The following is a 15,478-nucleotide window of genomic DNA, read 5'->3' on the forward strand; positions in this document are numbered from 1 at the left end:
TCTATGGCAATTTGTATGAAAAACAAATACAGTTCGATAATGTATTTTCAATCAAAGATTCATTTGACCTATTATTAGGTTATGCTTTAAAAGAAAGCTTACTACATATCCTACCATGGGTTTGAGCTAATTATGATATTCTTAGACTTATTAATTTTTGAGGAAAAGTTAAAAAGCAAAATTGTTTTTAATGAGATGTCATATTCATATCTTTGAATCTGTTCAAGAAAACAAAGTAATATAACTTTATTTTTCTCAGAAATTCAGAGGTGGATTCTTAAAACAAATTTGCCCCACTAATCGCTTAGTGGGGCAAAATTCTTTTCGTGAAAAAACCACCAAAATCACATTAAAAATCTACAAAAATTAAACAAAATCATAGAAGGGTTATTAACATAAGATTTTATTTAATTTTTGTAGATTTTTTTTTGTGAATGGAGGATTTTTCACGAAAACAATTTTGCCCCACTAAGCGATTAGTTGGGCAAATTTTTTTTTAAGAATCCACCTCAGGTATTTACCAATGAAAGAGAGCAGTATCCTTATAAAAAACGCTAACCCCTTTAATGCTATTTTTTAAAAATTACTGTAGGAGTAATATTTCTATGGCTTAAGGAAAACGTTTTTTTCTATATGGTCCATCAATATATGATGGAATTTTTATTTATTGATTGACAGTTTTTATTGTAACTTTTCATGAATTGATTTTTATATCATAATTGCCCATTTATAAAAAAATCCACCGCAATTTATCTTGATAATTTTTTTTATTCATCTAATAATTATCATTTCTTGATGGGATCTTAAAGGTTCTCTTTGCCTAAAATAAAATTTATTTTATAAGCTTTCCTCTTAAATATTATGTTTATTTGAGTCTTAAATGATATATTTTTTTCCACTCTTTATCTTTCAGGATAATTTTTTTAATCATAATAACTTTTTATGCAAGTGTACAATCCCCTCCGCTTATTGCACTAGTCCCCAAAGTTTTATAACTATGTTTTCTTCATCTTTGGCTTAACAACTTTAGGGACATTTACTGAATTTTGATTGGTTGGTTTATTAAGTTGAGTATCGATTTTCAAACACTAAATGTAATCTACATTGTGTATCATAATTTTGGATGTACTGTACATCAATTTATCTTCCATTGTCTTATCCCTTTAGATCCCTGTAATGTAATATAAGTGGGGATGTGAATACACACTTTTTGGATAACATGTTATCTTTAGTAGGATGAGAGAAAGTGTATAAAAGTAAAATCATTTACTTTTTCAAATTAGTTGGCCAGGGTTTGTTAACTGATCAACATGAGGTATTACATTTCTTTAAGCATTTAAGGACAAAAATATTGCACCTGTAAAAATTATTTTGATCAAAAAAAGGTTTTAAAAGTCTTGAAACTTTAACTGTTTCTAATAATCTCTAATTATGTAACAGTTTGAAAATTTTGATTTGGATTAGTTAATTAACTCACTTGGAGAAATACAAAACCTGTGAGACTTTAATAAAAAATACTTAATGCTTCTTAAAAGAATTATAAAAAAAGTTTAAAGCCATCCTGCAAATATGAAAAAAATATTAGAAAAATATTTTACTTCAGATCTAAATTATTTTAATATTACTTGATTCTACACCAGTTTATCATGTACACTTATAAAAATAAACTTGTAGCTGGCTAAAATAACGCCCCCCCCCCTTATTCCACCCCATTTACCCCATCTATTACCTTCCAACTTAATGAATGAACGGACCAATAAATTATATCCATGTTAGCTTCCTAAATTGATGACAATTTTTCCACTGTCATAATAGCCATGTATATTCTAGAGAGAGAAGGGACAATGGACTGTGTATTACACTAGTCCCCAAAGTTCGAATTAACGAGTTCTTATCCGTTGGCTTTAGCGACTAGTTAATTTTGATTGGGTGATTCATGAAGTTGGGTGATCAAACATATGTACAGGATGGGTAATTTTGTGTAACATCATTGGGGATGTACATTTATTTATAGGCCATTGTCTTATCCCATTAGTTCCCAGCGTATATTCCTTATCCATTTTAGAGCTTTTATTGCATTGGCCTGTATTGGCTTGGCAGCTGCCACCAGCGGCGAATTCTCCGCCTTCCACAACTATGCCAAGAACTTTGGCAAGTCCTACGCCAACGAGAAGGAGGCTGCTTACAGAAGGTAGGAAACGGCCATCGCACAAAGTATCATTTTAAGCTTTGATATCCCTTTCTTCTATATCTTATTTTTTAAATAAATTGAATAGAAATGGGAAGTGTAGTCTTTGATTTGTTTGTTTCTTCGGGTTAGGTAAGATATAATAGGTACTAGGAAGCCCCGCAGGGTTAGGGCACTGCGGGTATAGGCCCCTAAAGGGTCAGGGCCCCTGCAGGGACAGCAAAGTAAAAATACCCTCTCCTTATTTTCAATTTGTATAAAAATAAATAAGGGAGGTTTTTAACCCTTAACGGTCGGGGGGGGGGCGTTGAACGCCCCCCCCTCCGGTTTTTTCTATCTCATTTTCTGTGTGTGAAAGATGAAGAGCCCAAACTGCTTGACTTTTTAAGTATGGGTATGACACATAACTGAGAGTTGGAATTTTTTGAATATCTCCATCCTGGCGGGCACAGGATGCCAGCAAACCTGGCAGGGTCATCCAGGTAAAGAGCAAAAATATTTTTTTGACTAAAACAAAGCATTTTATCATACCAAAATACTAAAAAATCCTCTAGTAGTACATCCTTATATAAAATACAGGTGTTCAAGTCACTTTCAGGTTCCAGGTATGATCCTGCAGGTCCTGATCCTCCAGGTCTCCAGAAATCTTTAAAAGGCTCCTGTGGCCGCAATTTTTGACTTAGAGACTTCAAATTTTAAACTTAAGCTTTTCTTACATGTCTACATAACGTATTAAAATTTCATGAAGATCCGCCGCCGTTTTCCCGCCGACCGCCGACTGCGGCGGCTGGCAGCTGCCAAGTACAGCTGCGGCCACTGAAATTTATATTTTGATATTTCTAATGTAAAATTTACATAAAGATAAAAATTTTCTAGAAAAAAATTTTTCTTCTAGCTTCAAAAATAAGAAAATTACAGCCGTTTGAAATTTTTAAGTAAAAAAGGACCTAAAAACAAAGGTTGTTAAATAAAAGGGTGAAGGAAGCGAAAATTGACTTAGACTTATAAAAGGTCGGAAATTCATTATCAATCAGAGGACTTGCACAAAAAAAATTAGCCCTCTAGCTCTAATAGGAACTGAGATAATAAGGGGGGGCGTTGAACGCCCCCCCCCCGACTGATTAAGGTGCGGCAAGGGGCCCGACTGTAAAGGGTTTTAATATTCACTTGCTTTTGTTATCACGAAACCTCTCATACAATCAATATTTTTCTGGAAATACTTAAAATGTATACCTAAAAAATGAACAAACGCTTAATTAAGAAGCATTCAAACATTGGAAAAAAACACTAGGGGATAAAGGGTGAAATAACTGTTTCCCTAATGCAATGACCTTGTGCCGACCCTCAATTTGGTCTTTGAAAATCAACCAATGGTAAAGGGAATATTAACACAGCGAAGTAGCAATAATCAATTTGCTAGCTGACGAAAAAGGTCATTGAAAAAGGGGAGGAGGTAGTTATCGGTTTAAATATCTATACTATAGATTAGTTATAAAAACATAAAAAATCTACAGTCTCTATATAGAAAACATCTTGATTTAAATTGTAGATCCATCTTCGAGCAGAACCATGCCAAGATTGCCGAGCACAACGCCAAGTTTGCTGCTGGCCAGGTCTCCTGGTACATGAAGGAAACTGAGGATATGGATCTTACTGAACAGGAGTTCCTCAACAAGAGAACTGGTGGGTTTTTCATCAACATCCATAAAATGTTCTGTAAATCTTAGCCACCCTTGTAAGTCTGTAAATGTAAATATAACACCGGTCTGAATATCTTTGTTAAATTAAGCAAAATCTTGTAGTTAATTACAATTTTGTATTTGGAGGTTTACATTATTAGAATGGCGTTAGAAGTATAAAATACGTATCTGTTAAGTTAATTTAAAATGTTTCATGAGTTTCTAACTCTCTTTTTCTTCTCTTTAACTTTTATTTTATCTTAATTTCGCAATTTATATTCTTATATGTTGCATTCATTTAAGTCTTACTACATTGAACACAATCAATTAGATAATGATAAATAATTAAGACCCTTTTTATTGAAAATTATTTTTTCTTCAAACAATGTAGAATTGTTGGCTTTCATATTAAACATTCAGGTCTGCCATCCGTCAGCAAGGACTTCACCCCCATTGACCAACTTGATGCCGTCATTGAGGCCAAGCTTGCCAACCTTCCCCCCGCACCCAAGGAGTGGTCCTGGGTATCCCAAGGCATGGTCAGCTCTGTCAAGAACCAGGCCCAGTGCGGTAGCTGCGCCGCCTTCGCTTCCCTCGGTGCCATCGAGTCCTGCTACATGATCAACGGTGACAATGGAGCCAATGATCTGTCTGAACAGCACTTGCTTGACTGTGCCTACAACCACGAAGTTTCTGATGCCAGGTAAAAATCTACCCATTCAGATCATTATAGAGAGGGATTGAGAGAGAGAGAAAGAGAGCAACAGAAAGTACAATTGAGAGATAGAGCAAGAGACAGAGAAGGAGATAGATTACAAGAAAAGAAAGAGAGAAATTTAAATATCACAAAACTTTATGTATTAGGCATCATACTTTTTTTTCTAAAAACGTTCCAACCTATATTGCAAGGGTTTGAACCTTAAACCTCAACAAACAAACAAGCGAGACTGATTTGAGTTAGCAAAACTACAAGAAAAACCTGTATTTGAATTGATTGAGGTGACATTGGGCTGTTTTTTAATGATATAATAACGTTTCCTTATTCGTTGTCTTATAAACCTTGGGGACTTTTATTGAATTTTGATTTGTTGGTTCATCAATCTATAGAAGGGGTAATTTTGTGTATCATCATTGGGGATGTATATCAATTTATCGGTCATTGTCTTATCTCTTTGGATATCCCTTACAAAACATTAATGATTATCAATATTTGTAGCGGAACCTGGGGAGCCTACGGCTGTGACGGTGCCTGGCCCAACGCCTACCTCGACTGGATCCAGGGACAATACAACCAGGAAGAATCCTCCTACCCCTACACCTCTGGCATAACTGGAAATGTTGGCAAGTGCAGCCCTAGCAACAATAATGCCCATACCGCAAGCATGGTCTCTGGATTCCAGAACAAATGGTACACTGAGGAGGACTCTATGGAGCAGATGCTCATGATCAACCCTGTCGTCACTGCTGTCTCTGTAAGTATCATCCATTTCCCCAGGGAGGAGGGAGGGGACATTGGACTGTTTATTACACTAGTCTCTAGTGTTTTATAATAGCATTTTCATATTCGTTGGGCTTAATGACTTTGGGGACTTAATGAATTTTGATAAGTTAGATTATTAAGTTGAGTGTCCAAACGTTTCAATCATTAAATGTAATTCTGCTTTATCTGTAAGTTTCATCAACTTCCCCAGGGTGGGAGGGGACATTGGACTGTTTATTACACAAGTCAAAATTTTTTTATAATAGCGTTTTCTTATTGGTTGGATTAACAATTTTGAGGACTTGAGGAATTTTGAGAAAGTCTCTCTGACTTTAAGGAAAAGCTCTGTCTTAATTATTGGAATTGTAAATCCTAGAAAGAATATGTACATATATTGCTATGCAAAGCATATCTCAAAATAATTTCCAATAAAATAATCTATCTATGCAGGCCACCAGCAACTGGGGCGATTATGGAGGTGGTGTCCTTGATGATCATCTGTGCTGCAATGCTGCCACTGACTCCAGCTGTGTGTACAACCTGAACCACGCCGTCCTGGTTGTTGGATACGGTACCGAGGGAGGAAAGGACTACTGGCTCATCAAGAACTCTTGGGGAACATCGTAAGTATTTTTCAATAAAAAGTTCTAATGAAAAAAAAGAAGAAGTATCTTGTGCAACATTGTGTAAAATTGTGAGTAAGCTTCAAATCAAAAGCGATTATTAAGTCTAACTATTATTAAATATGCGTTTAATTATACTATGTGTTTTGTCAATATTAAGAATAGTTAAGAACATACTTTATAATCGCTTTTGACTGGAAGCTTACTCACAATTTTACGCAATATTGCACAAGTTACTTTAAATTTTTTCATTAGAAATTTTTACAAATAATGAAGCTTTAAAACATGTCAATTATTAAATATTATAAACTTGATTTAAATGGTTTTCTAGTATCACTTCGCAGACGATTAATACCTGGTGGATTAGAACTACTTTTTAGCTAAACTAAAAATTACGTATATCATCATATTATTGTCAGTTTTCAATCATACAATCATAAGATTAAAACAAGTTTCCGTAGCCCCTATAATTTTATAACCTGTTTTTAATACTATGCAATAACTATTATCCTCTGTAAAAAGTTTCAAAAGGAAAAGGGCCAATTCTGTTGTGAATATTACTATGACATTGTGTAAGAATGACTAACACTATTATATTTTAGCTGGGGAGAGAACGGATACTTCAAGCTGAAGAGAGGAACTGGACATTGTGGTGTTGGTTGTCTCGAACAGGCCATCCCCAGATGCTAAACATCAGCTCAACAACAAATAATTTGCTCATTCTTGTGTAAATTTTAAAAATTTAGCTTTTGCGCTACACACATTGTTAAATTGATTTTCAACAATGATCTGTGATGATTACATAATGTAACAAAATTAAAGCAATAAAGAAATGTAATTTTATTCTGTTTTATTATTTTTTAGTAACAATAAAGAATTCAAACACAGAGGATATTTATCATATAGGATGGAAAAAATTTCAACGTCCATAAAGCGAATCTATAAAATTAGAATGTATGATAAAAGAACATAAATAATTGTAGAGTAACAGAACTTAATAAGCAGAATATCAATTTTTAAGTCTAAATAAAATTGTATATAAATGTGATGAAAAATTACATAATTACATTTTTAGAACATGATTATGGAGATACTTCTCTAATGATATTGTACCGTGTTGTTCAAGGAAATAATATTTCTAAAATTAGATGAATAGGAAAAATATGTTCTCAAAAAATGTTGTTTAAAAAAGACTTGCTTTTATGGACGTTGAAATCCTTTAATAAATTTATTAAAATTTAAAAATCGAAATGTTTTAAATAGCTTTATGGTAACGATTATAGAGTTGCTAAACTTTTCGTACCTAATTATTACAGGAATAATCAAACAGTCATAGAACAATTCCAACAGTTTTGATTAAGCAAACTATATAAAATTTTATATTGATAAAAAAACATAAAATAAAAAAGACGTGTATTTCGTTACAAAACCTAATCTAATCAAAATCAATATCAATAAAATGTTAACCCTTACAGATCGGGCCCCAATTCCCACCTTAGTAGATCGGGGGGGGGGGGGGGGGGAGGGGCTCAAAGAGCCCTCCCCTCTATCTCGGCTCCTGGTACAGATAAAGACGTAAAATTTTTTTCTGGTGGTTCATGTGTATTTTTAGAGAAAATTACTTTTTCTAGTCATAGCAGTCAGACCGCTCCTTAGCCGCTTTTTAGCGGCCAGCCGCTAAATTTTAAAACAGCTGTAGAGCGGCCAATTTTGCAGCTAGGATGACCAAATTTTAGGACGAACTTTTATTTTGAGCCCCCCCCCCCCCCCCCCGATCTGTAAGGGTTAAGATTTAGTTAATAAGTATACCGCAGCAATAAAAAATTGTAACAAATTAAAACATATGAAAAATCAAATATTCGATTAAAGGTATTGCAATTGCCATTATTTTTTTTTGGTTTATGACAAGTATTATAGAAAATATTTCCTAATATTTTCAAGGTTTCTCAACTTACTTTGAAATATGCACAGCAATTTAACAATTTAATGGATATATTATTACTTGGATCTTACACCAGACTTTTAAAGTAATACTCGCATAGGACCGAAATAATAATATGGGGACGGCTGTCATCAGCATGGGACACATCGCTTCAGCTTCACCCTCTGGGGCCGCCACTTCCATCTCAGTGGCCGCTTCTCCTCCTGCAGGCTCGCTGCTGGCCGGCAGGGGCTCCATGTCAGCATCAGGGTTCCAGATGGCATCCCTAGGTGGCTCTGGGGCTGGCAGCGGCGGCGGTGGTTCGTTGGGTTGGTGCTGCAGGTTCTCTTCTACAGGGTCGCGATCCTGGCCGCTAGGCTGTGGGACGGCGGCCGCCGGCTGGTACACTGGGAACTGTCCTGGGTCACTAGCTGGCACCGCCACAGCTCCGGCGGGCAGCTCAGTAGCGTCCTCGTCGCCGTCCAGGTCGCCTTGGATGTCTGTTGGAATCTGATGGGCAGTTACATCTCCGGTGTATTTGCGCAGTCGGCCTACATGCGCGGTGATTTCCGAGATCTTGGCTGTTGGAGAGGCAGGTTTGATGACATAATGGACGTCTGTGGCTTGTCTCACTATCTTCCAAGGGCCAGTCCATCTCTTGGTAATCTTGGCTGACTTCCCTGGCACCAGGCGGGGGGCCAGATACCAGACCAGGTCTCCAACTTCGTACTTGGCCGTGCCTTCGTAGGCGGCTGCGCTCCTTCGGATGGTTCCCTCCTCTCGCTGCTGGATTGCGTCGTACACGGCATGGTAGCGTTGCAGGAGAGCTTGGACGTTGGCTGGGACTGAGGCATACTCAGTGTCTGGCAGCCGGAGCACCATGTCCACTGGAAGCTTGGCCTCTCTCCCAAAGTAGGCCAGGAACGGGGTCACGCCCGTGGATCTGCAGGCCTTGGTATTGTAGGCGAAGGCAATGGCAGGCAAGTGTGGCTCCCAGTTGTTGTCGTCTCTGTCTAGGAACAGCCGCATGCCTGTGTTGAGCGTCCGATGGAACCTCTCCACCCGGTTGGACTGCGGGTTGTAGGGCGGTGGATGTGTCAGGCCAATCTCGAGCTTGGAGGCCAGTTCCTTGAATACCTGGCCAGTAAACTCCATCCCATTGTCGGAGTGGATCTTCAGGGGACATCCGAACGTGGCCAGGTGGCGGTGCAGTAGGGCTTCAGCCACCGTGAGAGTGCGCTTGTTGGGGATGGCGTAGAGGCTGACAAACCGGCTGAACCCATCCTGACAGGTGAGGATGTAGCGGTTCCCGGCTGGGGTCTCTGGCAGGGGCCCCACCAGGTCAATAAACAGGACTGGGCTTCCATCTCAGCCGTCCAGGTCAGTGTCTTGGCCGTTTTCTGCCGATTCATCTCGTAGGTGAGGTCGGCATACTCTGGGATGAACAGGCGGTAGTAGCCAAAGAACCCCAGGAGCGCCAGCAAGTCCTTGGGGCTGATGGGGGCCGGCCAGTCAAGGATGCGGTCAATATAATCCTCTTGCATGGCTATCCCCTCACGGCTGAGGGTGTGGCCCAGATAGTCCACTTTGGCTCGAAACAGCTTGGTCTTGGCTGGCTTGAGGCGGATTCCTCCCCTGCGGTGGGCTTCCAAGACTTCCCGGAGCCTAGCCAGGTGGGCCCAGGTATCCTGGTGAAAGGTCAGGACGTCATCAAGATATGACTGGAGGTTGGCCGTGCCTAATGGGTTCAGGACTCCTGCAATAAACCTGGAGTAGACAGACGGTGCTGTAGCTAGGCCAAAGGGCATCCTTTTCCATTGGTACAAGCCTCTGGGGGTGGTGAAGGCGGTGCAGGGCCGGCTGTCCTCGGACACTTGGATGGTGTAGTATGCAGCCACCGCGTCTAAGGCACTGTAGACGCGGTGTCCTCCCGCTCGTTCTACCAGTTGCTGGATCCTGGGCAAGGGGTAGCTGTCCAGCTCAAGGCACTTGTTGAGGGCCCTGTAGTCGACAGCCCAGCGGGTGCTCCCGTCCTTCTTCTTGATGGGCACCAGGGGGCTGCTCCAGGCGGAGTCTGAAGGCTCTATGACTCCCTCTTGCAGCCAGGTGTCCAGTTGCTTCTCCAGCTCAGCCTCCTGCCGCGGGTTCAGATCCCTAAATCTCTGGCGGATCGGCTGGGTCCCTGGCTTGAGGCGCAGCTGTAGCTCTACTACGTCAGTGCAGCCGGGGGTAGAGTTTGAGAAGACGTCTCTGTACTCTGATAACATGGTCCAGACCTCCTTCTTGAGCAGGGGGTCCTTGCGCAGAAATTCGTTCTCCTCCATCTCAAGGGCTGCCCACAGCTCTTGCATATCTGGGGGCTCAACAGGCTCTTGGAACGAATGAATACGAGGGGGAGGCTTGTCAGAAACCTCCAGAATGTCAGGCTTGACCAGCTCCCCATCCACGGGGAGGCCGGCGTCCAGCAGGAGAGGCATCTCCTCTTCATTTACCACCAGCACTCAGAACACGCTGGCGGAGCCAGGCCTGTGGGCATACAGGCCTTCTGGGATGACAAGATCCTCCCCAAACCTCTGTTCTGGGGCAGATAGTTGGATGGCATCCTTGGTACGGTGCCCCACTAGTTCAACAGGGACAGCCATGACACCGCGGCCAGGCAAGACCACCCTCTTGGCCGTACGGAGTTGGGGTGGTTGGCCATCAGTTGGAGTGACAGCGCTTAGCCTGTACGTGGCTGGCACGGGGTCAGCTTCAGCTCTGGGAGCCACCGGCCGCGATTTGACGGGCTCGGCGTCGGGAGGGGCTGAGGTGTCGGAGCCAGGCGTGGCTCCGAGGGCGTCCGGCCACGATTTGACGGGCTTGGCGCTGGGAGAGGCCAGGGCGCCGGGACCAGCCTGGGCTCAGTGGGCGTTCAGCCGCGACTTGACGGGCTCGGCGCTGGGAGAGGCTGAGGCATCGGAGCCATGCGTGGCTCCGGGGGCGTCCGGCCACGACTTGACGGGCACGGCGCCGGGAGAGGCTGATTCCTGGGGGTTGAGCGTGGCTCCGGGTGCATCAGACCGCGACTTGACGGGCCTGGACTCGGACTTGGCCGGTTGGATTGCTGGGGGCCCCAGGTAGAGGGGGCCAGGTGGACACGGCTGGCCGTTGATGAAGGTGTCGGCGGAGAAGATCGGCTCTGGAGGGCTGGAAATCTCGGGAAACGTCGTTGGCAGGTTCTCCAGAGGCACCTTGGGCACTGGGGGCAACCCCATGGCTAGCAGGTTGGTCCCCCTATGGGCGTTTAGCGCAGCATCCACCCAGTGCGTGCCTTTCTCAACTACACGCGGCTGCTCTGGCAGTGGGCCTGGCAGAGGCCCCTCGTAACTCAACTCTCTCTCGGCTGTCTCCCGGTCGATGGGGACGCCACGGAGTGGGATAAACTCCCCACGCACCCACAAGCAGGGGGGTTGCATGTCGAAACAGAGCCTAGTTCCGAACTCCTTGAGAAAATACCCTCCTAGGTTCAGAGGGTGTGAGAGATTCCGTACCACAGTCACGTGGTACAGATGGAGTATAAGAGTGTGTGAAACTGCCATATATAATTCATATAATTTTCCAATTACCTGGAGGGGCTGCCCTTCCTCATTAGCAGTCAGGATTTGGGTGTTGTCTGGAACCAACAAGCGCTGCACGCCCATTGCGTGCATGAGGTGTTCAGAAATGACGGCAGACCCTGGTACACGGTTGCCAGAATCTACCATGGCATCAACCTGTACGTGCTGGGCAGGGTCAGGAGTAGGAAACCTCACCCTGATGTGGCAGGGGAAGTGGAGGTCCTGCCCTTGAGACAGGGGGGCCTCCCGCTCGGCTGGGGTCGGCAGAAACTTCGGCGGTGGCCGAACCGCAGCTATGGTAGTATCGCTTACCATGGTGTGTGTGTGTGTAGACCGCTGGTGGTGGCTTAGACTGTAGCTTCGAATCACTAGAGCTTATCAATTATCACTGGGTCAACAATTTTATATTTCTTTTTATCACTTGGTTGACATTTATACACACTTATGTGTAGTTATCACTAGGAGCTCTAGGTGTGATTCTGGAAGCACCGGCAGCAGGGGAATGTCAGTCCTGCAAGGGTCAGATTGATGGCGGCGGCAGGGAATGTCCCGTCCTGCAGCGCCGCTGGTTCAAATCCCGAAAGATGGCGGCAGGGAATGGCCCTTCCTGCAGCGCCTCGGGTTCGAATCCTGGGAGGCAGCGGCAGGGAATGTCCCGTCCTGCCGTGCCTTTGGCTCAAATTCTGCTATCCGTCGCAGTGGTAGGCCTTACTTGTGTGCTGAAGCTTCGCAGCCACACATTGCCTTCTCAGGGAGACCAGCACTTAGCTGTCCGTCTCGTAGGTTTGGCCTGGGTGTCCTGGGGCTTGTCCCAGCTACACTTGCCAATTTAGACTCAGTTTTGTAGCCGTCTGAGCTAAATTATCCGATTACCGTGGCTGCGCACCTAGCGCTACTCCTACACGGTACGGAAAGAACGCCGTAAACTGGCGCTTTTAGTAGGCTAAATCTGCTTGCCGTAGGCCAGAGGCCTACATAATGCGTTCAAATGATGGAAAATCGACCTAAAAAGGCCATCTCACGGGTCAGTTGGCTTCTCAGTTGGCAGCTGACTGTCCCCTTACTTGCAAAAGGGTCCAATCAGAGGTAGAATAGGCTAATTTCTGTAGGGCTCGATTGAAACACGCTGACACCAAGATGTGGTAAGCCGAAGCGTTTCAGCTCACCGGTTGCGAGTTCGAATCCAACGAGCCCTAGCCTTGAAGTATTCTACCAAAACAAACTAGCAGGATTTAGTCATACAGAAATTATATATTTAACTGAATACATTTACAATGGATGTTTACTATATATATACAAACAGATTATAACAATAGGTTAGGTTTGAAGGGGGTGTGGGACACAAGGGCTTAGCCCACGGCGGTAGACAGTCTGTGGGGGTAGCTGTGGTAAAAGGGGAGGCAGCGCCTCCCGGTTGTATAGTTGCGTGAGGGGCGCGTGATAGCTGCGTGTCCGTGCCCCTCCCCATATTTAGCCAGGCCAGTTTGACCGCTGCGCAGCGGGGTCACCGGCGGTCATGAGGTAAATGGTGATATAATGGGATTAGTGCAGAAGGCTTGTCATGATAAGCCACTGCGTAGCAATTCTGTAAACTACCCGTCTGTCGGTTGCCGTATTACCACACTACTACTGTTTTTAACTTAAAACACACAAACTTTACCCGCAGCCTACTTTTCCCTTATGTATATTAAAATTATCCTATTCATGACATTTTTGGAATACTGATTCCAATAACAACCAGGTACAGAGATCCTTTGGTACAGACAGACAGACATTCTGGTGGTATATGTACCTGTCATCGGCCACAACTCTGTCTAACCCCATGAAAACAAGACATAGTTGTAATAATAATACAATCATCTGTAAAATTTAGGGTTCTTAAGGGATAAGACAATAGCCGATAAATTAATGTCTATCACTAAAGATGATACACAAAATTACCCTTTCCCTAGAATACAATTATCTGTTGAAACATTTAGACACTCAACGTAATGAACAAATCAAAAATATTCAATTAAAGTCCCTAAAGTTGTTGCCAGTAAGAAAACGATATATAAAATTTTGTGGACTAGTACAATGAACAGCCCAATGTACTCTTCCTCCACAGGGAGTAAGGGAGGGGACAATGGATCGAATATTCAATTTTTAGGAGTCTCAGACTTTGGGGACTGGCTTAAAGGGAATGTGCAAGAATTTAGCAGTTTCTGACTGACTTTGGGGACTTGCGCATAGAATGCCGCTACTCGTTATGTATGTTTTGAATATTGCAGACGGGGAGAAGAGATAAGGGAAGTGGGGGAAGGGAAATAAACACTCGTTGTGTTAGTTTGGAATGTAGCAGACGGGGAGAAGGGAGAAGGGAGGTGGGGGAAAGGGGCAAGGGGCAAGGGAAATAAACAGAATAAAAAGGGGCAGTCATATTCTTGCTAGGAGCTGGCCGGGTCCAATAATCTTTTAATATAAAAATCACACCAAAAAACCTCAATATATTCCATCAAAAACAAGTTGTGATTTCACTGTACATGACGCTATGGAAATCTATTATTCAATTAACAATCCCTTTATAATTAAACTGGATTTCATGCCCTTTCTTTGATAACTCTTATATTGAATTAATTGCCCATTGTCCCCTCCCTTACTCCCTGCTTCCTCCATGATAAACTTGAAGTTATTTAATTCGACAAATAACAGCATTAAAAAAACTACACTCTTAATAAAATTATTATAAATATAAAATTCATAGGAAAACTACCTAACCAAAAAATTGTTGCCTGTTAACAAGGGTTGGCAATCCGGATCCGGAATTCGCCCAATTTTGGAATCCGAAATCCGTTTTTTATTAGCGGATTCCGGATTCTTAATTGGTAGGCTAAAATTAGCGTCTTGAGCATTTTCTTTTAACTCCCTCTTTTTGAAGGCAAAGATCCTCCCCCCCCCCCCTCTAATCCGAATCCGGTTAAAAAATTCGACGGATTGCCATCACTACTGTTAAAAAAAACTTTTTATTTGAACTCAAAGAAATCTTTTTGGACAATAATCAAGAAAATTCCCTAACATACTAGCGGCTATGCCCCTAGAGGCCTCTAGCATCAATTTAAATCAAAAGTTTTCTATGCCAGTAAAGGCATTTTAAAATATTTTGTTTGGTATAAATTGGTCACCTTACACGGGGAGGGAAGCCCATTTCTTTTCTAGGGGAGATTTCTCTTGGGAAGGTGGTGGTACCCTCCCCCAACCATTAAAAATCTCCATTGTGAATGAGGACTATTTTAACTGTCCTCAAAACATTCAGTGCAAGGTACACAAATAAAAGATCTTCTAATGTGTCTATTCCCTTGCGGTTTTCTGTTTTGGGAATGGAGGGAGAGAAAGACGACCCTCCACTTTCTATTTCTGTTTAAAAGCTAAAAGGGGGGATAGTAAAGAATTTGTTCCTTGAGCGATTTCACTTCGGAGAAAGGAGGTACTCTACCCCAAAATAGTTCTAAACTAGACCTGTAAGAAGCTACACTGTAAAGAAATCATACCAGTAGAAGCTGCAGACAAATAAAAACACACATAAAGGGGCATCCTGTTACTTGTATACAAGAATTGAGTATTGCTAAGAGTTAATTTTGTTTTTCTTTTCTTTTCCTGGAATGTTAACTTTCTAAATAAAACTACTTATAGACACAGACAGGGTTGGCAACAATCCAGGCTTTTCTATAAAAGTTTGCTGACAATTGAAAAGTCTGGTTAAATCATGGAAAAAACCTGAATTTTCAAAAAAAGGGTTAAATTTTAAAGTTGTAAAGTTAAAGTTTTTGATATGTTTTATTTTATAAAGGTGTAAATTTTTGTGGGGTCTTAAAAAAATTTAACATATGGCTTTTTTTAGATAGATAATAATACATCCGCTTTATAAGAACCAACATCATAAATTATTATTGATTTGTGAGCTTCGCCTTTTCAGGTCGTCATCCTCATTTTGGTAAAATCTTGACCAGCAAAT

At 42.1% G+C, this 15,478-nt stretch overlaps 1 protein-coding gene across 1 annotated transcript; it reads left to right on the plus strand.

Annotated features, from left to right (window-relative positions):
- Window positions 1-1,196: 1,196 nt before the first annotated feature.
- Window positions 1,197-6,813, plus strand: LOC145335060 (cathepsin L-like proteinase). Its single transcript, XM_080180754.1, has 7 exons — window positions 1,197-1,315; window positions 2,066-2,191; window positions 3,738-3,871; window positions 4,288-4,570; window positions 5,084-5,339; window positions 5,798-5,970; window positions 6,573-6,813. Exons 1-7 carry the CDS (start codon window positions 1,311-1,313, stop codon window positions 6,658-6,660), a joined length of 1,065 nt encoding a protein of 354 aa, XP_080036880.1. The 5' UTR covers window positions 1,197-1,310; the 3' UTR covers window positions 6,661-6,813.
- The last annotated feature ends 8,665 nt before the right edge of the window (window positions 6,814-15,478 follow it).

This window comes from Acartia tonsa, chromosome 13 (assembly GCF_053477335.1).
Source record: "Acartia tonsa isolate MP-2025a chromosome 13, ASM5347733v1, whole genome shotgun sequence".
Classification (NCBI taxonomy): domain Eukaryota; kingdom Metazoa; phylum Arthropoda; class Copepoda; order Calanoida; family Acartiidae; genus Acartia; species Acartia tonsa.